Source organism: Notamacropus eugenii, chromosome 5 (assembly GCF_028372415.1).
Source record: "Notamacropus eugenii isolate mMacEug1 chromosome 5, mMacEug1.pri_v2, whole genome shotgun sequence".
NCBI classification, from domain to species: Eukaryota; Metazoa; Chordata; class Mammalia; order Diprotodontia; family Macropodidae; genus Notamacropus; species Notamacropus eugenii.
The window spans coordinates 416,453,130-416,477,924 of record NC_092876.1 but is presented as its reverse complement, the minus strand read 5'-3'; the positions used below and the strand labels follow the sequence as shown (position 1 = coordinate 416,477,924).

Sequence of the window (24,795 nt, the reverse complement as noted above, 5' to 3'; positions counted from 1 at the left end):
AATTAACAAAAGGTATCTGAGGCCTATTAATGAGCAGGGAAGATCTTTAGCTTTCCCCCACCCATCATTAACCTTACATCAGTATTACGTTGGGCCCCAAGATCTTTCACCTCCATTACATAGGCAACAGACATTAACATTTCTTAAATAAATACAATATAATTCCCACGTCATGAACTTCACATTTGCAGAATAAATAACATAACATAACGTCATTCTTTGGGGGTTGATCTTTGAGGAATGAGCTACCAGCTCCTCCTTCCTCAATCCAAAACAAAATGTCCAAATAAAGTCCTTATTGGGGGTGTGTCCTCCCCACACTACCCTTTCAGGCTTCCTCCTGTCACTCTCAGGTGCAGACTCTAATGAGCCAAGGCCCAGTCTTACCACTGCTCCAGTCCCCACTTCCAAGTCCTGAGGGATGGCTGGGCAACAGGGTGGGGTCATTGGGAGTACACAGTATTTCTGCTCCACCCACCTTAGGTAACTCCACCCCACTGGGTCCCAACCCATCCCAAGAGAAGGCAACCAAAAGTACACTCAGCTCTCCTGCCTTGCTGCTCCATTTTCATCCTGCCCTTTGCTGAGAATTCAGCACCACGTTTCCTCCTCCTCCAGCAGGAGCCAGCCTCTCCTGGCTCTTTCCTGGGTCTGCTCCAGGGCTCTGCAGAACCATAGCCACCACAACTGGGAAACAATGAACAATTATCCCAGCCCCTACACTTTCCTTTTAGTTTGCAGATCCTGCCTGACTAGACCACTCCATAATGTAACAGCAAGGACTCTGGCATACACAGGAGGGCCTGTTGTATAGGTTCTTAGATCTGCTTTTCTAAAAGGAAAGCAACTTTTGAGGGGTCAACAGTCACTTTAATCAAGCACACATATCATTCACTTAGTTCAGGGAGAAAAGTCAGCACCCTGAACTTCAGAACAACTAGAAATTAGACAGGGCTTCCAACTGTCTGACCACAGACAATACACAAATACTTAGCAGAAAGAGAAGTATCAACCTCTGGATTTTCAAAACCAGAGAGATCCTTAGCTACCCAGAGTCTCCTCTGGCATACCACTCATCTGCTCCCAAAGTAAAACCTCACCTCAAAGTACATAAGCACTTTTCAGAGCTGAAGGACATGACTCTCATAATCCAGTGTCTCATTAGAAGTTAACAAAAGATATCTGAGGCCTATTAAGGGCAGAGAAGATCTTTAACTCTTCCCCCTACCTACCATTAACCTTATATTAGCATTACAGTATTCCATTGAATAAGTAAAATAATTTAGGTAGCATTGTCATTTTTTCTTATTGATTTGACCTTCGAATGAACAACTAAAATTACTCCAATTATTAAGATCTAGCTTTATTTGTACTAGGAATGTTCTTTAGTTGTACCCCTCTATTTCATATGTGTGTCTTGATAGGCACACTGCCCAAGTATTTTGTACATTCTCTAGTTATTTTAAATGAAATGTCTTTATCCGTTCATGCTAGCTTTTATTGGAGATGCTAATGATTTGTGTCGGTTAATTTTATATTCTGCAACTTGACTGAAGTTATCTCAATAAAGTTTTTTATCATCGTATCACATGCCCCAAAGTGATAATTTTGCTGTCTCTTGACTTATGCTTAGCACCTCTATCTTGTCATCATGGAGCAACAAGGAGCTTGGAAGGCATTATTCTGGATGATCTTTTGGACACTGTTCATATTAAATCTCATTTCTGTTTGCTTCTATCCCAAATTTATACCATTTTTATAAAACAGCAAAAAGCTTTATTTAAGGAAACTAAAAATTAAAAATAAAAAAAAATCTTGGCAAGCTTCCCATATGCCATGATGGTAAGGTAATCCCATCAATTACTTTTTCTTGTCATTGTTGTAACTAGAATTTTAATACTATATCAAATATTAATTGTGATACTGCATATCCCTGATTTATGACAGCTTATTGGAAAAGCTTTTAGTTAATTCTCATTACCTGTTATGTTTGTTCTTGGTTTTAAATATTGTAATGGCATCTTAACAATCTCCTTTTTAATAAAACTGAAAATATTAAGAAATATTTTTCTTCAAAGATCTTTGCAGACTTCAGGGGAAAGATAAGGAATAAGTTACAGACTAAGTTTTTTTCTTAAACAATTGGATTGAGTGACAGCCTAACATTTAACAAAGAGTAAGTCTGTTCTTATTTACTTCATAGCCTCCCCACCCACCTGGAGCAAACTGAATCCCTGACCCACCCTTTTCCATTGTGAAAGGATATTGACTTTTATGAAAGGGAGGCAAAGCCTTTATTTACTCTAAGAATGAGGGGAGTGGTGGAAAAAGGGAATAGGGTAATAGCCAACTACTCTATAACTTTAACTTCAATTGTATTTCTGCATATTGGGATTTTCCCTTGTTCAAGATTCCTATAAAGGTTTCCTGAAATAATCTTAGAACAAAGAGTCATGTTATAGGGCATGGGGAACTTTACCAATTTGGTAAATTTCTCTCTCCAAGATAGAAATATTTGAATACTAGATTAATGTTAAGTTAAAGTAAATTAAATTAATGTTTTCTTTGACAATAGATACTAATCATTTTAAGTAAAGATCTATTTGTTCTTAGGTTCTATAGTATATATTTTTAGAAACAGAAATGGATGTTTTATCTTATCAAAAGCTTTTTCTGTATCAATCACTATAGTCATGTTTTGGGGGTTTTTTATTAATATAATTGTCTTTTATATTTTTCTTAATATTGAACCAATCCTGAATTGCTGGTCACAGTGTAAAATCTTTGTTATATGTTGTTAATATTTTGTTTACTATTCTTTTTAATGTTAATTAGAGTTTATGGTTTTCTTTCTGTTTTGACTCTCACTGGTTTGGGTATTAAGAAAATATTTACATGAGAGGAGGAACTTGGTAGTATCATGTCTTCCTATTTTTTAAGCAAATGTAATGCTAGAATTAATTATTGTTTGCATGTTTGCTATAATTCACTTGTAAATTCATCAGGTCCTAATGTTGAGATTTAGGGGTGCTAGGGACCCCAAAATGCCAATACATCAGGTCCTGCCCAAATGAATTCAATCCAAGCCTCCTATCAGCCAAAGAAAATCAAAGTTTATTTATGATTCACCATATTGAATAGACTTAAGGAATCTGAGCACTTGTGATACTTGTACTGACAAGCAGACCAGAATGACTGAGCACCTTCAAGGAAATAGGATGGGTCTTATATACAGAAAGATTGTGGGAGGGCTCTAGGAGTGGTCTAGTGGTGACTTGAGAAAGGGATCCAGGGAGGATCTTGATAGGAACAGACAATGGAGGGCTAGTTTAAGGGTAACAAATTTGGGCATAGATATTTTGATAGGATCAAGGGTGAGAAATGAGGGGGGGAGGGACACAACTGGACAAAGCTCTAATGAAAGACTTATGGCCGCAGGCAAATGCTAGATCAAGTGGGAAGATTCAAGGAGAGTTCAAGGGGGTTCCCAGAGCCTGTACCCCATCACTAGTTTGTTTTTTTTTTTTACATTGAAAGCTCAAGATTAGCTTAATTTCCTTTTCTGAAGTAGGGTTATGAAAGTCTTCTATTTCTTATACTGTTAATGTGAGTGTTTTATAAATTTTATAAATATTCCTGAATTTTATTGATTTCTAATTTCCGTTATGTCTTCTTTATTTATGCACTCTTTCATTTTAAATGACTCACCATTGAGTTGTTCTCTTTTTAATCAAATTAGGCTAATAGTTTATCTCTTTTATTGGTTTTTGTTTTTGAAAATCAGCTCCTAGTTTTATTAATTCAATGAGGTTTTCAATTTTGTTAATTCCTTATTTTTCAGAATTTCTCTTTTGGTATTTAATTGAGAGTTTTAAATTAGTTGATTTTCTAGGTTTTTTTTTTTTCAGTTGAATCTCAGTTCATTAATCTATTCTTTTTCTCTTTTACTGATGAACATATTTAGAAAAACAAAATATCCCCCATGAACTACTTTGGCTATATCCCCAAAATTTTGTTAGATTTTCTCACTATTATCATCTTTAAAGAAATTATCCATTATTTGCATGATTTTTCCTTTGACCCACACACTCTTTAGGATTAAGCTATTCAGTCTCTAATTTTGAATCATTTATTCTATCATCCTTTATTGAATATAATTGTCACTGCATTGTGGTCTGTAAAATATTTGTTTAATATTTCTCCTTTCTGCATTTGTTTAGGAGATTTGCATGCCCTAATATTAGTGGGAGATTATGGGTGAGGTACTGAAAAGAAACACAAGTGTTCAAAGGATCACAAGTCAGTCATATTCATAAGCATGAAATCATATGATTCCCCAGTCATTCAATCCCAGAGGCAAGTTTGAAGTGGTAACAAAGAAATGTAGTGGGACACATACCCAGGTTGAGAACACCAAGCTCTAGCTTCCTCTCTTTTTATTTGATTCTTGTTGCTGAAAAGATTCACAAGGACTGAGAGGGAGGAGAATCTTATGGGGGTAAGAAGGGGAGTCATTTGGTGGCCCAGACTGAGACCTGCCTTATCCATCACAAGGGTATTATGATTAGGAAAGTTTGCTAAGTTTGTACATATGGATTAGATGAAATTTACGAAAATGAAATTTATTAACCTTGTATACATGAAGTAAATAAAGTTTGCTAAACTGATTATAATCAGAAAAAACTTGCACTACTTGCTGAAATAATGCTGGCTAGTCCAATATTAGATAGATAAAAGCTTCTGAGTACATAGGCAGATCAATGAGTGGTTAAACCTAGAGTCATTTCTGTTACCTTGGGTCATCAGTAGGACAATTCTCACAAATATATGGTCAATTTTTGTAAAGTTGCATGAATAATTAAGAATATGTATACTGCTTTCAATCCCTACTCAATAATCACCAGCAATCTATCATGTCGAACTTCTACTGAGGACCTAAGCCTCTTTATCATTCATATTTTGCTTAAATTTATGCAAAATGGATATATTGAAATTCTCAGAACTATATAGTTTTCTGTAGTTTTTTTTTCTATTTTCACTTTGCCCTTTGGTTTTAAGAGAGCTGCAAAGTTTTCTACCATGATTTTTTTTAAAAATATGTCTAGGTTCTTTTTTTGTTTTTAGCTTTCAGTTGCACCACTGATTCTTAAATAATCTCTCTTTGCCCTGGTTTCCAGGTCAATTTTTTTTTGTATTAAATATCTTACATTTTGGTCTAATTTTTCAATATTTAAACTTGTTTTTAATATTTCTTGTTTTCATGGAATGACTAGCATTTACTTTTAATATATTTTATTTTCATGGAACGATTAGCATCTATTCTATTTTTCAAGGAGTTTGTTGCTTGGGTGAAGTTATGTATACTTCTTGTACTAAACTGCTCATTTTAATTTCTAAGTCTTTCCTTCATAATTCTCACTTAATACTTTCCTTGAATTTTTCATTTCATTAATATCATTTTATACTTTTTTATATTTACTTCATTTCTTCAAGGAATTATGATTGAACTTGTGTATAAACTGTAATTTCCTTTGAGATATTTCCTTATACATATTTTAGAGTCCCCATCTGGGTTTGTGTCTTGGGTGTCTCTATCAATATTATAACTTTTAACTGTGGAATTCTTTTTTGTCTACTCATGCTTCCAAATTTAATTTCAGACTTCAGACTGATGTTATTGCCAGACTTTGTGCAGTTCTGACTCATTCTTCTTTTAATTCCTTGTCCTGATTGTTCCGCTTCAGATTTCAGAATGACCTGAGAGCTGGATCTGAAGTCCCATTCCACTCCCAGTGTCACAGCCTCACACGTGGTGTTTGATATATTTTCTACTTCTTTTCCTATACATCGCCTCTGGTCCATGATCACCCCTCTCTATTTCCACTCAGTTATCTCCAGAGATCTATTCTACCTAATTTTTCTAAAATTCTATACAGGTCCTAAATTTCTTTGGTGATTTTTGTTATTGCTGTTGTTAGATTTATCTAGGGTCAATGGGTTAAATTGAAGTTCATCATTATTATGGTTTTATTATCTACTTCTTCTTGTAATTCATTTAATTTCTCCTTTATGTTATGCCACTCTGAATGTACATACTGAGAAATAAAATCAATTTATTATCTATGTTACCTTTCAGCAAAAAGTAATTTCTCCCTTTGGCTCTTCAAATTAATTTTATTTTTGTTGTTGCCTTGTCTGAAATCATAATTACTACTCCTGCTTTTTGATGTAAAAACAAACAACTTTTAACCCATCAGAGCTGTGATCAATACAATCACCTACCATTCTAGACGATGAATGATGATTCTATCTATTACAGAGAAGTGATGAATTTAAGGTGAAGAATAAAATATATGTGATAAAATTTGCCTTGATTGATTATACAAATTTATTGTAAGAAAATTTTTTTTCAGTGAGTGGCAGATAAAAGAAAAAATAGATTTTTATTAATTTTAAAATAGGTGGGGATTCTACAGAAATAAGATGTTAACATTTGTTTTACCTTACTGTTTTACTTTGTTATGATAAACTTTTCAGAAAGTAGGAGTGTAAAATGTGTGCAATATAAAAACAAAATAAATCAATAAAGCTGAAAATGACCTGAAAAAGGATGTTGCCACTAAGTGACAGCATATAGCACTGCTTATATGTAGACTGAGATAGTTTTTCTTTAAGATGACAAGGAGGGTATCCTTAGGATATTTCTGGTTTGGTAGATTAGGATTTGAACCACTGGTGTTACTTTTTTGCTACCTAAGGCATAAAAAGCCCATCCCAAATGCATAGATATAGAGGAACAGCCTGCATTTAGATTAATAGAAATCATATCCTTTTAATCTTTAATAATACATATTTTTATTTTCATTAAATGTTATTATTCATTTTTTCATTTTATTGGTTTCCAATCCCCAGACTGAATTATTATACTGGACTGAGTTAGTTCTCTCTAAAACACCTGTAAAATGAAGGTCTTTGACTAGATAATCTCTAATACCCTATTAGTCTACAACTCTACGTGCAGTGCAATGTACATTGCAAGGGACACCAAGAAGTGTAAGACAGAATTTTTGCCCTCAAGAAGCTTATAGTTGAATTGAGTGGAACTGAGAAATGCAAAAAATGACATAACAGTTTAAGGATTCAATAGGAGTGCAATACTACAATATGAGATATCATTATCTTACTACTTTTTAAATATAGGAAACCTCTAAAATAACTTTATGATATTTAAATTTTTTTATAGATTGCATTGTCAAGCCATGTACCAAACAACTCCATCTTACCCTTGCTCATAAATTTTCTCCTCATCATCAAAAGACTCTGGAACAGTTGGCAAAATCCATCGACCAACTACAGAGCTGTCAATGGACTGCAACTCTGTATTCTAGGGATATGCGCTTTGTGCATTACCAGGTAAGATATAAACTTCTTCTCCATAAGGCTTCAATGTCTATGAGAAGACTTTATCTTTAATATGTTGAGAGAGAGGCAAGAAGAGAAAAGGGTATCATATTGCCCAAGAGAACTCATGTCAAAATGTGTATGTTGTTCCTTGTATGGATCCTCATACCATACTGATTGGGTCACGGACTGAACACTCACTGGTTGGACTAGCTCATTCCCCTCAATATACTATTTCATTGACAAGTCTCAGTTCCCAGAGAAGGTCTACTATCAAGATGCTAGATGAAATATGTTCCTTCTATAAATTATTATGATATTTGAAAATGCTAGTGGGAATATACTCTTCTAATTCATTGCTATAACACCTATTGTGGAGAAATATATACCTGATACTCATTATTATTATAACACTTGAGCCCCCATTGTGATAGATCTCGTATGTTTCCATTTACACAAAATCAGCTACTCACAATGATAATACCATCAGTTCTTAAACATAACCATTTATTTAACAATAAAATAAAAATACTAATAGTACAAAGGTACTTAATATACGGAAGTGGAAGAATAATTAACTACGTAATAATAATCAACACTGACATAGCATCTAATATGTGCCAGGTACTATACCAAGTGCTTTTGGAAATATTTCATTTCATAATCTCAAAAATTCTGGGAGGTAAGTGCTATTAACGTATCTATTTTACAGATGAGGAAAGTGAGGCAAAAAGAGGTTAAATGACTTATCCAAAGTCACGCATCTAATAAGTATCTGAGGACAGACTTAAGAATAGAAACCTGGGTCCTATCCTCCCATCAATGCACTCAGTATCTATGGGGAGAGAAGACATATTTAAAGAAATGTAAACACAAGTCAAAAAAGGCACATGCTCAGGGTAACACAACTTAACACTGCATGCAGGCTTTATTCTCATAAGTTCATTTGGGAACATCTATACCACACAAAGCTTGCTCCTCCAATAACTGTTGTCCTTCTGGTCTTCACAACTCTCTTATTAGGCAAACCCAATCATGGCTGTGACATGTTGGGAATTTGTACCAGTTGAACTTACGGATGCAATCTGCACATGTATCTATCCCTCATTACCCAGGCAATGGAAGCAAGTCCAGTCAGTTCTTTATTCTCCTGGATTCTACTTCTTCTAGTCATCTGTCAGCTAGCCTATTTAGCAATAAATCTGCTGCAAAGCTTGTCTTTGCCATTTCTGATTTTTCTCTACTTAACCAGTAGAGTCAGGCAGTAGAAAGCAATAGACATTGTAAGAGACTTCACCTCTCTCACATTGTAGGTGCCATTAAAAGGCAATTCATCAGTTTTCTAATAAGAATTAGGCTTTCTCCAGTCAATAGGAACCAGCAACTGAAGCCTTTTGTGTCATCTGATCTTTCTACTGCCATTTCCTTCACACAGTTCAACCAGGAACTGGTTTTTTCCTTTCCTTTCAGTTTTCACTGCCTTGCTTAGTACCCTTTTGCCCATTCTTGATCACTCCATCCAGGTTCTTCACCATCTTCAAAGGCTCAAATCAGTACCTTCTATAATTCAGTAACTCATCTTTCCCTTATGAGGTACAAAAAATGAGTAACTCCCCTTTTGGTGTGTTCATGGAGGACCAGAACCTTTAGTGTGTTGACTGCCGAGGCCTTTTGGGGGCTCTTTCCATCTTTGGTGTCCACCTGTTCCATCTAACTCACTTGTGCCTCCAAGAAACTGCAGAATGCTCAGAGGCCACACCCCAGTAAACCATTTCAGCAGAGGGGCCAAACCAGGTTGATGGTAACCAAGGGATCTCAAACCCATTGGTGAGTTGGAGAATGTCTACCCCAAGCATGTGAAGACTTCCTCTGGTGGAATGAGCAAATGAGAACAGTTTGTTTCAATAGCCATGAAGGCAGCTGAAGCAGGCAACGTGGAGTGCTTAGAGCTTGGTTAGACACCAAAGACGTGATGCCAAGGTCATCCACTGCATCCTGAGCCATCACCAGCCATCTTGACTCTATCCTGCCACTGGACTATGATGACTCTGGAGGAGCCAGTGAGACTGATGAAACATGCAACTTTGCCTCATTTAAATCCAATTTACATATGAGTCAAAAGACATCACCCATACCATTTTAGTCATAAAAGCCAACAGCCTCATTTAATTATCCCATAGTCTTCAGTTACCAGATCTGACATTTCTGTGACATTTTGTGACACAGTGGCACAAAAATGAACTTCAGGAGCACAATGCTATGCAGCTTTACCTATTTCTTAGTCCTCAAACCAGCCTTCTTAATATTCAGTGCCTCTAAACACTTTATTTCTTCACACTTGCATTTTAAAACTTTTAGTACATAAAAGTTTATTTTCTACCACTTTTCAGCTAGCAAACTGTTTACATACTAAAGAACGTAATCTTACATTCTTTACAACGATGCAAGAAACAAGAATAAAATAAACCTTTTTACTTATTCAAAAGTCCATTTCCTGCCTCTTTTGGCAAACAAATTTCTTCCATCTTTTCTGAAAGCTATTTGTTCACTAATGGATTTTAGCCATTTTTATTAAACAAAAGGTTTTTTTCTGACCCTGTTCAGCCCCCTTACTGTCCATCTCCTAGAAAAATTTGACATTTTCCTCAAGTTGATTTCATTTTTGTTTCTGGAAAAGTATTTTTTCTTCTCTTGTCAGAAACTAAACTGCTCACATCTTAAAGGATTAGAACTCACAGTTCTATCAAGTAAGTTATCCTTCAAGTTGTTCTTTCAAGTAAAAGACTGCATTTTCTTCATCTAAATGCAATGAAAACCATTTTGTTTCTTGTGCATTAAGGGTGTTGGGCCTTCATACTATATTCATGTATGTCCTGAGGCAGTCGAGCCAAAAAAGAGAAAGATTTCTCTCCTACAAAAAAAAAAAACTGCAATGTGACATGATAAAGATTTGAGTGCTAATTGGTATCTTGAGATTTGTAGTTCACAGGGAAAAACATTTCCCTTAGCCTGGAGAACACTCATGATCTTCGAGTCGTGGCACAGTTTTTAAAGAGCTATAAAATATGTAACAAACTCTGCGGAATAAATGAGACCTCAAGAGCTGACCCAGAAGAAGTTAGTAGCACAGAGGCAATACGGAAAGGGGAAAGAGAAAGGAAACCTCAATCATGACGGAGAAAGAAGAGATCAAGAAGGGCCATTAACCTATACAGAATTTTGTAGTGGATTTGGATTGAAGCTACTTATGTATCCACATCCTCAAGGACTGAGGGAGCTCTAAGGAATGATTTCGTCTTCCTCCCAACTTACCCTCTTTACCCATTAATAGACACTGTGACAAACTTTATTTCTTAGTTAATTCTAGAATTTTGGGTGATCTAAATTTTTCCTTCAATCATCAAGAGGCCAAAGGTTAGCTAGAGATAAAGACTAAATTCAAACAAGGCAAGAGAGTCTCTTGTCTAAATATTAGGAGTTTTCCTAAATAGGGATAATGAGCTATTGTGATTATACTCCTAATTTGTATTTAATATAAACTCCATAAAGCAGAAGAGCAGATGATCATGTCAATCTGATAGTCTTTTATATTTCCTTTAGCCTAAAAAATTATATAAATAAAGCTAATATTTCCAACAGAGTGTAGTTGATTAAATTAAAAGAGTCAAAGAGGAGAGGGAGGTGACAAGGGTCCGTAGTATCATACTCTGGTCAACTGACCCTTCAACAACCACCAATATTATAGTTTTATTGCTTATTTTGTTTTGTTTTCATCCTGCAATGAATTTTCACTGAGGTCTCTGCATGCACAGTACAGAGACATTAGTACCTTTTTGCCATATGCCAACTGATTTAGTAGGAAAGCATGCTACATAAAACGATGCTATTAAATTGTGGGATTCAAAAAGACTCAGCAGGAATGAAACTCATTGAGCTGGATACTAAATAAATATATGGTATGATGCAACATTTTTCCTCCAGTTTTTCTTAAACAGAACAATATATAACTCTAGAACCCCCATTCCTAACATATAGAAATTTCTTACCTCCGTCTTGACCCTCTGTGTTGATACTGATATTTATCAAGTCCACTCTGCTTCCTTCTCTCAAGTCTCAGGATGCATCTCCTCCTCAGGGCTCTAGAGTTCCCTGAGGGTTTGGAGGTTCTCTAATTTCATTGGCTTGAATCCCCACAACTATGTTTCCCCATTTTGTTGCCCCAGTTTAATTTAACTGGTTAATATCAATTAGTTTCTAAAAAGATATTCTCTTCAAAGATATGAAAAGGATAAACGTGCAAACACTTCTCCACAATTCCTCAGGGACACATTCAGCTCAGTACCTATGTGCCGTGGGTCACACCAAGTTTATGTCCAGATGTGGCCTGATCGTTGACAGCCCTTGTTTCAGCTACCCTAGTCTGGTTACTGAAGGCCACTCCCCAAAGGTCACTTCTTGTTACTGGGGGTATCAGTGCTGCCTTGGCTGCAAAATTTGGTCTTGATTCAATCTCTTCCTAACCACACTTGACCTCAAAATCTGGTCTTCACCTAAAATGGAACAAAGAAATGCAGAGGCCAACAATCAAGTCCCTTTCACAAGACTTCCCTCTTAATAGCGTGGTCTCTCACTGGACATCACAAACGTAGGATTCACTATGGTCTACCAAGAACACAGCTGGGGATAATGAGGACAGAGGTGACTAATGCCTTTTGAATGCCACTTCAGCCAAAGAAAGAACCTCCCACAGACTGTTATAGAATATCTGTGCATTCCACAATCTCTCTGATGCACTTCCCTTACATGGGAGTCTCTTTGAAGGAAAGTTCACAGTTTTCTCATAGGAGGAGATGTTTTCCCAGACACTCAGCATACACTACAGATGCTCAATACAGATATTACACACATCAAATTTCCTGTGACTGTGTGGTTTACTAAGCTTGGTAAAACCACAAATGAGCTGTCTCAATAAGAGTAGAATATAGACATTGGTCTCCAAACCTCCTCCCACTTATCTTCTTAAAGGTATTGGGGGAAGATTCCTATACCACCTACTACCACAAAATCATGGAAGGAAGGGAAAGAGGGTTGTGGGTCTGAGATCCCAGGCTCTTCAAAAGGATATGAGCTCCTAGACCAACCACTGCAGTTTTCTCTACTATCAAGCCCTGAATGGTCACTAAGAAGTCTATCTCAGATTGTGGCCCCACCAACACATTTCCCAAAATCAGTTGCCACTAGCTTGGATAGTTTGACTTCCCCTGATAGCAGGTAAACAAGTCTATGCTTCTACATGTCATGGAATGAAGAGTCTAAATCTCATGGGTAAACAGGATTATCCAATCTGGTAAACTCATGTGCAGATTTATCACTACTCTTCTCTTCTCTCATGACCTCCTCTGTTCCAAAGCAAGCATTCAAATATTATTGTGTTACCGTCATCCTTATGTGTTACCTTATTCCTGCTCTGAGCAGTGCTGATTCTGAGGCTTTCCTTTTAAAAAAATTATAATTGTCAACAGTACTCCATCATCTTTCTTTATGCTGCAAATACTGTGAGCCCTAGGGCAAGTAATAATTTGGGAGAGGGGGAAATGGCACTGGCTTACACAAGAACTGAGAAATAAGTCAATGAAATTTGTCCAAATCACAGGTACAGCAGAAGTGTCAAATGTGCCACCTGAATCAAATGAAAACATAATTGGGAAATATTTAATGAAATAAATAAAAATGCAATAAAATATAGGCAGTGTTAACGGTGGAGGGGTTGCAGTCTTCAGGAATCCTTATGTATGGTTTAGTGGCCCCTATTTCTATTTGTTTGACACCATTGATGTACAGCACAGCATGGCAGAGTCAGGAAGACCTGACTTCAAGTCTACTTCTGATTCTACACTTACAAAGAATTTAACAAATTAGAAGAAATTTAAGCCCTCTGAGCCTCAGTATCCTCACCTGTGAAATGGAGGGTAATAATACTTTAGTCTTAGATAATTCGGGGGAGATGGTTGAAATTATACTATCTCAAAAAAGTCACAGGCAAAGGGCACTGAGAAGTTAAGTGACTTGACCAACGTCATACAGCTAATTTGTTTCAGACTTAAATCCAAGTTTTTTTGGTTTATTAATTCATTTACCTTTAGCTTTCAACCTGACTTTCACAAGATTTTGAGCTCCAAATTTTCTCCCCATCTAAACCCAAGTCTTCTTAAATCTGAGTTCAACTTCATATCTATCATGTCATGGTGCCTCTGCAAGTGCCAATTAAATTACAAGTTGTAAAGAAGTGGCCAATCTATATTAGCAAAGGAAGTCTCCTTCCTGACAGTTAATTTCTTTTACCAGTGAAATCACAAAACTAAGTATGAGATGACTGTGAGGATAAAAAGAGATCATATATATATATATATATATATATATATATATATATATATATATATAAAGTACTCTGGAAACTTTAAAGTAAATATAAATCTTATTTACTATTGTAGTCTGGATATCTTTATAATTTACCTTTCTCCATGTCAAGTAGCTGTCCATGGTTGAATGGCATATGAAAATCTTCTAAGACATTTCATATTAGAGGGAGGTAGCTGTCAAGGTGTGGTTACCAACATTTATTTTGGAACTCCCATTTGAATTATGGTTTATCAGCTATGGAAAGAATAATTTGTTAGATTTTTTGATAGTTGAAGCAAGTTTTTTGTTTAAATCTTATCCAGACTTTGGAATGATCTTGGAGGGGTCAGTCTGTATCCTAGTGTGTAGGAATTCATAGCAGCACTTCATTATTTACTTAGGGGGTAAATTTTTTTATTCTATACTTAGCAGCTAGTCATTAACAAAAACAAATCCAACAAACATTTTAAAAATTGAAATCATACATAAAACTACAAACCTTGAATTATTTTAAACTACTTTATAAAGTACATATTAACTTAAATAAAATAATTACAAAAGCTTGTTTGTTCTCATGGCCCCTTCTGATCTTTTTATTCTGTATATTTTGTTTTGTTTTATTGCTTCTTCCGCACACAATCATTTATGCAAACATTCTGCACACAATACTCCTGAGTGGGGTTGAAACTAGACTAGACGTAATTGGGAAATATTTATTAAAATAAATAAAAACACAATAAAACAGACGATATTACATTTTAAAATGAAGTCTAAATGCAGTCTGTAGGGATCCATATGTGTAGTTTATGACCCTCATATGTATTTGAATTTGACTTTGTTTAGTCCTTTTTTTTAATTGTGTCCTACTCTTCATGAACCCTTTTGGGATTTTGTTAGCAAAGATATTGGAGCACATTGCCATTTCCTTCTCCAGCTCATTTTGCAGATGAAGAAACTGAGGCAAACAGAATTATACGACTTGCCTAGGATCACACAGATAGTAAGTGTCTGAGGTTGTATTTGAACTTATGAAAATGTGTCTTCTTGACTACAGGCAGGGCACCACTCAGCTGCCTATGTTTTAAATTTGACACTGCTGATTTACACCATATTATTATTGTTTTGATTCTGGATATAGGCATTTTAAAGAAGGCTTCTTGATTTGTATATGCTGTAAATGTTCCCTAATGCAAACTCTTTTGCAAGTCCTTAAAAGAATTTCCTACTTTTCTAGACACTAAGAGCAGTCTTCCAGTACAAACCTCAAAACTTGGATGAGCTGATGCTCACTGCAGGCGACTACATCTTTGTTGATCCAACGCAGCAAGCTGAAGCCAGTGAGGGCTGGGTGATTGGGATCTCCCACCGAACAGGCTGCAGGGGCTTTGTGCCTGAGAATTACACAGAGAGAGCCAATGAGTCTGACACTTGGGTTAAACACAGGTTAGTGTAAATGCTGCCTTGGCGTGGCAGTTATAGCTCAAGTTAGAGCATGTATGTGTATGTTTATGAGAGGGAGAATATATATGTGTGTGTGTGTGTGTGTGTGTGTGTGTGTGTGTGTGTGTGTATATAACTTAACTCCCAAATATACTCCCATATGTGGGCTAAATATGTGTGTGTGTGCATACATGTATTGGCTTTAGAATCATCTCATTGTTATTAAATGATTTGTGTTTCCTTATTGGCTCGTATAAGTTTATAGTAAATTTTCTGGTTCGCTCATGAGATTTTGCAACAAAACACAAATTTTCTTGTTTGAAAAATGTCACCACCTAAGTTTTAGGAGCATTAAAGAAAACAAGATAAGTGAAAGCACTTACTAAATTGGAAAATGTTATCCAAATTAAAGATGCCTCCACACTTCAATGCATTTGTGATTTCATCAAGGTGAGTATTCCTTCAAATAATGAAGATTGTTAAGTCTCTGTATTGGTCTATCCTATGTGACTCCTATATATCTTCTCATAAATCCTTCTGAGTGGGTCCATCAAAATTGCTAGGGGCCTTCCTCTAATTCTCTTATTGTTGTGCCAGTGGTATATGAGGGTTATGTATCAGTTATGCTCCTATTTTTACCACCTGATCAACCCACCTTCCTTTGCCATCTCTCTGATGATGTTCTTAATACCACTTTCTTTAATAAGATTTAGTTAGTAATACGTAGCAGTATACTTATGCCAGCAATGCTATTGACTTTTGGTTAACCCTAAATTTTAATTCTTTGAAGATTTTTGTATAGCATGATTTGAATTCATAAAACACCATCAGAAGATTACTTTCATCTAAAAAAACAGGTAGACTTTTGTTTCAGGGAAAAGTTTGTTTTAGTGTCACAAAAGCACTGTAAAGTTTCCCAACGATAATCCTGATCACTGTCTTATTGTTAAATTTTGGACCAGTTAGTTGTGTATGTATAACATCTGTCTAAGTTGTATACCCAGTTCCTTCTGGACCAGTAGTAGTGAGAACATGCCCCACAAGTGCAGGGAGGACCATATGTGGCAAAGGTCTATCCTTGTATATCTCTAGCCTCTTCTCCCCCAACCATTCTTCAAAGAGATTTTTATTCCTGCCAGGAGGGAAAGCACGAACTTGAGATTGGAGGCCACCCCTCTGCTCTCCTCAGAGGGAGAGGGGAAGTCAGACAAGAATTATAACTATCTGCTCCCCTAAATATTATTAGTCTAGGGAATACAGTCAGGTTCCATCTAATTTTTGATAGCTTTGTCATTTAGGGGATAAGGAAACCCAAAGCTCTATATCCAAGCCTTGACACCTTCCCCACCTAATACCAGTTCCATAATGAACATATATGATGAATAACAAAGAATCTCTCTAAATCATAACAAAACAGAAATTAGAGAGAATCATAGAATATTTGCCAAACAATACAAAGTGAAGGAGTTTTCCTGTTGGAAGCAAAATAACTCAGTTCAGCCAATAGAATATCGTGGATGTCCCCCAATGGGAAATTCTCCAAAGTCTCTAGAGTGGCAAGTTAAGGATGGGGAGAATATGGAGACTGCCAGATCCTCTCATGATGCCTAGACGCAGAGTCAACCTGAAGAAGGGTTGGCCTCTTCCATGTTCTTTTTCCAAACTGGAAACCAACTTAAAGGAGTCCCACAAGGTGGGACTGGCAAAGGCTGGAGATTGGGACAGGGGTTACACTGCAAATGCATATCATAATCTGCACAGTAAACATTCTTCATCTTTTGGTTCTTCATTCAATTGGTCGGTTGTTGGGCCGAGCTCCTTTTGAGCAATAATAGATCCTTTTTAGGAGACTTTGTAATATGGAGTTTGATTACAGTCAATATAAAGTCAACCAAAAACAGCAACATCTAGAGAACCTCACCATCTACAAGAATTCTTTGCTCCATTTGGACTCTCTTCTTTGACGGTAACCTACTTTTAGCAAGTATCATTTTCCTCATTTTATATTTCATTTGATATTAATAACTAGAGGGCCATTGAACCAAGTTGTCTCTTGTTTTTTCTGTCAAGAAATTTTAAATGACATATGCATTGTTTGAAGAGAAAATTTAAGGTGATGTTTTGATTTATTGATTCAAATGTGTGTTTTTAATAGTCAATAAACTATACTTAATTGACAAAATAAAGGTAGAAGAAGTCAGGCAGCTAGTTGACATAGTGGATATAGTTCCAAACTTGGAATCTGGAAGACATGAATTCAAATCCTGCCTCAGATATTCATTAGATGTTTGACTCTAGGGAAATTACTAAATCTCTCTGTGCCTCAGTTTTCTCATCCATGAAATGGAGAGAATAATGAAGCCTACCACCCAAGGTTGTGAGGATGGCACTGTGCAAAAGCATAAATACTAAATACTTTAAAGTATAAATACTATCTATAATTATTATTGGGCAATGGGGCTATTGATACAGTTGTTACTGTGGCAGTGGTAGTGTTATACAGTAGTGGCAGCAATCCAGATTGGCTTATCTTCCACTTTCTTTAAGCTTACAGAAAGACAAGATTTCATTATATTAATTATCTAGCCAGGAAATGCAGTATCTAAATGACCAACCAGATAGTGTTTGCCTACAACCACCAGACCAACAGCAAGCCACCTTTGTCGTCTCTGGTACATACATAAGTTTACCTCCAAAAGAATGAAGGTATATCTATATAGAGATATACTATCTATACTGGTCATAAGAGGGATTTAGCTTGACCACTCCCATCTTCTGTAATAGAACCACAATTTTTTAAGTAACAGTTCAGAGTTTAATCAGCATATGACATGGAATGTTGTTGAAAATATCAGGAAAATAAAATCTGTGACTATACCATGCCTGGTATCCTCCCCAAATGAACAATTCCTCACATTCACAGGGACACAACTATTCAATATACTGTGGAAACATAGTTTATTGAACATAACAAAAATGGAGGGAAAAAATTAAGAGCTTCTAAATGGGGAAGGGAATGAGCATTTCTATAGCAAGGACTGTACTGAGTGCTTGACAGAAATTATTTCAATTGATCCTCATAGCCACCCTACAGTTGAGAAAACTGAGGCAAACAGAATTTAAATGATTTGCCCAGGGTCAGGTAGCTGTTAAGTGTTTGAAATCAGATCTGAATTCAGATCTTCCCAACTCCAGACTAACCACTGCACCTAAGCTGCTTCTAAAATGCCTCCAATTATTGTCTCAAAATTTTTTCTGCCTCCAATACATTGGAAGCCTGGATTGCTAGATGGTAGTGCCCTTGACAGAAATAGAAAAGTTCAGAGGAGAAGCAGGTTGCAGGAGAAAGTCAACAAGTGCAGTTTTGAACATGGATCTCTATGGCACAATCAGTTTGACATGTCCAATAGGCAGTTGGAGCTATGACACTGAAGGTCAAGGAGAGAGGTTAGGCCTAGACAAATAAATTTGGGGATTATCTTCAGAGATATCATAATTGAATCCATGGGAGATGACAGGATCAACATCTGAAATATTGCATAGCAATAGTGAGTAAACTATGGTCCCTTGGACCGTAATTTGCCAACCTCTCATAAAAAGCAACAAAACATTTTAATGCTGATTAGAGTCATGGTTAATATGTTTTAAGTGCCTACTATGCGCCAGGCACTGTGCTAAGTGATAGTCATACAAAGAAAGGCCTCAGACAGTACATTCCCTCAAAGAATTCCCAAAGGGGAAAGGCAACATGTGAAAAGAAACTGAAAGAAGTGGAAATAGAAAACAGCATCCAGTTCAGGAACATGATGAAATACTGAAGCTGGGCTGGGAAATGTTCTGAGGAAGTATGAGTTACCGAGTATCTAGATTACAGGAGAGCAACTGCATGGAAAATGATGAGGTGAGTGCCCTGGGCACCATCCTTAAATGGCTAAGGATCTTGAAGTAACTCCCCCATGTCCATGACCACCCCTTCACCTTCTCCAGTGACAGAACTGCAGGGCAGGAGGTACTAAAAAGATGTGAGTTTCAGAATGGTGAGTTTCTGGAAAGGAAGTCCAGTTAAGCAGCCAGCTGAGAAATAGAGGAAATGTTAGTATTGGAGATCATCAAGATTGTTATTAGTCTATATAATTTTTGTTTTCAATTTTGACTCTTCCTGGTTTATATATCAGGACCCTATCTGAGTTATAGAAGGAAGCCTTTTGTCCCGTCTTTACAAGCAGTTTATGTATATCGTTATTTGAACTTTGAATGTTTGATAATATTCACTTGTAATTTAGTGATCATTTTTTTCTTTTCTGAATAATTAAATTACTTCCTCTCAGATTGGGTTGTTAAATTCCTGATTTGTTGTTCTGTTGAGTTGGGCATTTTATATTTTTTAAGTGTTCATTTATTTCCTATGAGTTATTGATTTTATTGGCTTATAGTGGGCAAAATAGTCTCTAATAACATCATTTATTTCATTTGTTGTGAATTTTCCCTTTTCATTTTTATAGTAGCAATTTAATTTTTTATCTTTTTAAATCAAATTAATAAATAATAAGTAATTATATTTATGAATTAATAGTTATTATATATAATAATTATGTTAATAACAATTAATTATTTGGATTTTTTAAATAGTTCTTAGGGACTTTTAAGTTTTTAATTTATGGAATAAACCAAGCATTTCCATAATAGTACAATATAAAAGATGATTGTATATGAAATTGCAAATCTACTATGTACAAGTTACTATTCCTTTAAAATATACAACAAAATTATCATGAAAATTTCTCTTTTTTCTTCGCCCTCACCCCTGCCCTGGAGATTAAACCTAAATAGGCATTTATATGTAAAATTATTCTATACATACTTCTATTTATCAGTTCTTTCTCATGGATATAGATAGCATCTTTCATCTTATGTCTTCTATAGTTAATTAGGGTATTTATAATATTCAAAATAACTTATTCACTCAAAGTTCTTAAAACAATATTGCTGTTACTGTATATAATATTCTCTTGGTTCTGCTCATTTCACTCTTCATTATTTCATGCAAGTCTTTTCATGTTCTTCTAAAATCATTGAACTCATCATTTTTTATAGTGCAGTAATATTCATCACAATCATATATCACAACTTATTAGTAAGGTATTTATGTCCTAATAAATGATTAATTTTAAGAAAATGATGTACAAATAGGAAATATGTAAACTCCTTTCTATTTCCATTTAATAGTTACCAAAAGGTTTGTCATAACTAACTTTTCTAGAATTTTATTCAAGTCCTTAAATTTCCTTCACTTTCCTTTAAAAAAAAAAATTAAGACATATCTAGAGCATAAAGGAGTACATTGAGGTTCCCAGTATTTCAACTTTAATGTCTGTTTCTCTTTGTAACTCATTTAATTTTTCCTGTTAGTTTTTAGCTGTTTGTACACTAAGAGCTATTAGTGATGAGCTTAATGACAGGCCTCTCTTAGGCCAGAATTGCTGAGGAATATTGAGGCATTCTTATGTTATTGAATAGTTGGAAATAGGAGGTTTTGTGGCGGAAATTAGGCATAGACCCATACCTGACACCGTACACAAGAATAAAGTCCAAATAGGTACATGATTTAGGTATAAAGATTGATACCATGAATAAACTGGAGAAGCAAGGAATAGTGTATTTATCAGATCTATGGAGAAGGGAAGAATTCTTTACTAAAGGAGAGATAGAATGCATTATGAAATGCAAAATGGATAACTTTGATTACATTAAACTGAGAAGTTTTTGCACAACCAAACCCAATGCAACCAAAATCCGGAGGGATGTAGTAAATTGGGAAAGAATTTTTACAGCTAAGCTCGGGGATAAAGGCCTCATTTCTAGAATATATAGAGAACTGATCCAAATGTATAATCATACAAGTCATTCCCCAATTGATAAATGGTCAAAGGATATGAACAGGCAATTTTCAGAGGAAGAGGTTAAGGCTATCTATAATCATATGAAAAAATGCTCTAAATCACTATTGGTTAGAGAGATGCAAATCAAAACAACTCTGAGGTACCACATCACACCTATAAGATTGGCAAACATGACAGAACAAGAAAATGATAAATGCTGGAGAGGATGTGGGAAAGTTGGAACACTAATTCATTGTTGGTGGAGCTGCGAGTGCATCCAACCATTCTGGAGAGCAATTTGGAACTATGCCCAAAGGGCTACAAAAATGTGCATACCCTTTGACCCAGCAATATCGCTACTAGGACTATATCCCCAAGAGATCATAAAAATGGGAAAGGGTCCCACATGTACAAAAATATTTATAGCAGCACTCTATGTAGTTGCCAAAAACTGGAAGTCAAGGGGATGTCCATCAATTGGGGAATGGCTGAATAAATTATGGTATATGAATGTAATGGAGTACTATTGTGCCATAAGAAATGATGAACAAGAAGACTTCAGAGAGGCCTGGAAGGACTTATATGACCTGATGCTGAGTGAAAGGAGCAGAACCAGGAGAACTTTATGCACAGCAACAACCACAGTGTGTGAGAGTTTTTTCTGGTAGACTTAGATTTTTGTAATAACACAAGAACTTCTTACCAAAAAAAAAAAAAAAAATCCCAATGGAGGATCTCAAGGCAAAATGCCTGCCACACTCAGAGAGAGAAATATGGAAGTCACTCACATATTGTAGCAGATCATGTTTGTGTATGTGTATGTGTTTGTGTATCATGTTCTGATTTGTTATACGATTTCTTTCATTTATCTTAGTCTGACTACATAGCATGACTATAGTGAAAATATACTCAATAGGAAAGTATATGTAGAATCTATACAGAATTGTATGCAGTCGTGGGGAGGGAGGGGGGGAGTGGGGGGTAGGTGGGGGGGATAAAATCACAATTGTATGGCAGTGATTGTTAAACATTACAAAATAAAAAAAAAAAATAGGAGGTTTCTTTTGCCCTAGCACAAGAATATGTTACAAGGATGTCACTTTGCTCCTTTTGACACAGGCTCCATTTTCTCTATATAGAAATGCATCTGGTCATGAACAGTAACTCATGTAGTTTTCAAATTTCTGTCAAGTCAGAAGTGCCCCAACTCCTTATGGGTCAGACTGATTAGACCTTGAGGTCACCAGAAAGCAGAGTCAAAGGAAGTAAGAGTCAACTGAGTCCCAGAGACTTACTGTCCTTTAGGGAAAACTAATCCCTGCTATAGGGAAATGAGGGAATATTGGTCTTATCACATACCATCTCCATGATGGTGAGGTCCCAATAATCTTGAAGACTGTTCAACATTTAAATGATTGCAGGGCTTTTACTGTACAATCCTCCTCTTATGGGTAGTACTAAGGAGAAAAGAAGAAGAAGAAAGTATGCTTCTTCCCACTCCATCAAGTGACCGTGAAGAAAAAGAAGAAAGAAACTGAAAACATCTTAGCTTCTTATCTTCTTATTCCCCTGCCCCCACCCTTCAAACGGTCCAAATTTCAGGTGACAACAATCTCAGTTAGGTGCATGGTGCCACATCTTGGTAGTTCATAGTAGGTTTCAATGCAAGGTCATGACAATGTGATGACAAAGCAGAGTCAGAGCAGCACCAGGGACAATGCAGAGATATAACACTTCCGGTATAGACATAGCATCTTCTGATGTGAGGGGAAATAGAAGTAGTATCAGGGTCATCATAGAACAGATGATAAACTACCAAGCACTCAGAAGAAATCAAGCAATATTGAGAATAGCCCCATGTTAATGCCATACAAGAATCAGCTGAAGGAGCTGGAGGGGTTTGTTCTAAAGGAGAAAAGACAGGGAATGCAAAATAAGTGTCTTCAATTATTGAAAGAATTGATTCATTAAAGAGGGATTGGACTTTCCTGCTTAACCACACAGGACAGAACTCAAATAAGTGGGCAAAATTTCAACTCCCATCAACATTGAAACAATGAAAACTGGGTTTGAGAAGTAGAAATGCTTATTCATTCTCTCTACAAATCACCAATATTTGAATAAGTACAACCGCTAGCATTTATACAGTGCTTACTGTGCTAAGTGCTTTCCAAATATTATATCATTTGATCCTCACAACAACCCTGCAAGGTAGGTGCTATTATTATTTTAGTTTTATAGAGAAAAAACTGAGCCATTGATCAGAATTGCATAGTTAATAAATGTCTGAGTTCAAATTTGAACTCAGATCTTCTGACTTCAGACCCAGGACTGTATCAACTGCATTCAATTGCCTGTCTATTGGAAACCAAAATATTAACTGACTGCTTCCCCCACCTCACTGTACTGACCAGTTGTTTAATAGCCTAAGAACACACTCCTCCGTCTTATTTGCAATTATCATAGGACATAAGTCTCAATGTTTTTATGATCTTTTGGACTTACACTGCTACACATTAAAAAACTATCACTCTAGTTCAACAAAATTTCTTCCCCATGTCTACTCATGCTCCCTTTGTTGTTACATAGAGTTGTCATTCCCTCTCATACCCTCAACTGACCAAGTCCTTTACCTGTGACCATTTGAGAAGTTCCTAAACTTTATCTTCTTTGTATCACTTCCCCTCAAATATCCTATTCTCATGACTCACTCTTCATTTACTACCATCAAAGAAAAAAATTATGTTCTGTGATGTAGGCATAAGCCTTTCAGAAACAATTTCTATTGATTTTGGTACATTCTAAATGTAAGCATTTTTCTTTTTAGAAAGAAATGTCCAGACTGAGAGTGTTTCCTTATGCCCTCAAACATCTTTTTTAAAGCAAATCGCTTTAAAATGAAATTACAAGCTATAAGATTGTCAAATAAGGAAAGTTTTATAACATGATAAAATACAGTTACAGAGAATAGGGTAAAAGTTTAGTCAACAATTTATGCCATCAAATACATCAAGACTCACTTAATGTTTAGCACACTCTTCAATAATTTTCCTAAAATTATTGAATCCCTTTTTGATCACACTCTTCAAGGGTTCTCCTCTGTAACTACTAAATAAAGTTTTACTAAATAAAGTAATTAAGAGATTTATTCTATCTAATTATTACTCTAATCCCTTCAGGGCATGAATGAATAAATGAATGAATGAACAAAAGAATGAACAAATGAATGAGCAAATGAAAAAGTTATGTACTAAGCACTGGGGAGAAAAATAAAAAAGGCAGACAGTCACTGTTCTCAAGGAGCTCACAGTCTAATGGAGGAGACAGTACTTAGAAAATTTTAGCTTCATGTCAGAAAGGAAAGAGCCATGGTCCTTAGGGTACAAGAGCAAAGCACTTGATAAGGCCTTTTCTTTAATATTGTTTCCACTGATAAAATCATAGTAGTTTCTGCTTTTGAACCGTTTGACAGAGCCAAGTTTGTTATCAAGAACTTTCTTTTTGGGGTCTTCAGTAGCTGTGGCTATAGCACCTGCAGGAAAACGTGCCAGACCGTATCTCCAGAGGAGTTGCTTCACTAAATAATGACTGTGAGGTTTAGGGGGTGCTGCCATTGCCCAGTGCTCTTGCGCTAAGCATAGGGAAAGGCATGCCTTAAAATATTTCTGTCCTATGT

General features: G+C 35.9%; 1 protein-coding gene across 1 annotated transcript in view; it reads left to right on the top strand.

The window, feature by feature from the left end:
- Nucleotides 1-24,795, top strand: part of UBASH3A (ubiquitin associated and SH3 domain containing A) — a 108,004-nt gene that overhangs the window by 48,809 nt on the left and 34,400 nt on the right. The window contains exons 5-6 of the mRNA XM_072614879.1: nucleotides 7,244-7,413; nucleotides 15,035-15,243. Coding sequence (XP_072470980.1) covers nucleotides 7,244-7,413; nucleotides 15,035-15,243 — 379 coding nt within the window. The remainder of the gene's footprint in view (nucleotides 1-7,243; nucleotides 7,414-15,034; nucleotides 15,244-24,795) is intronic.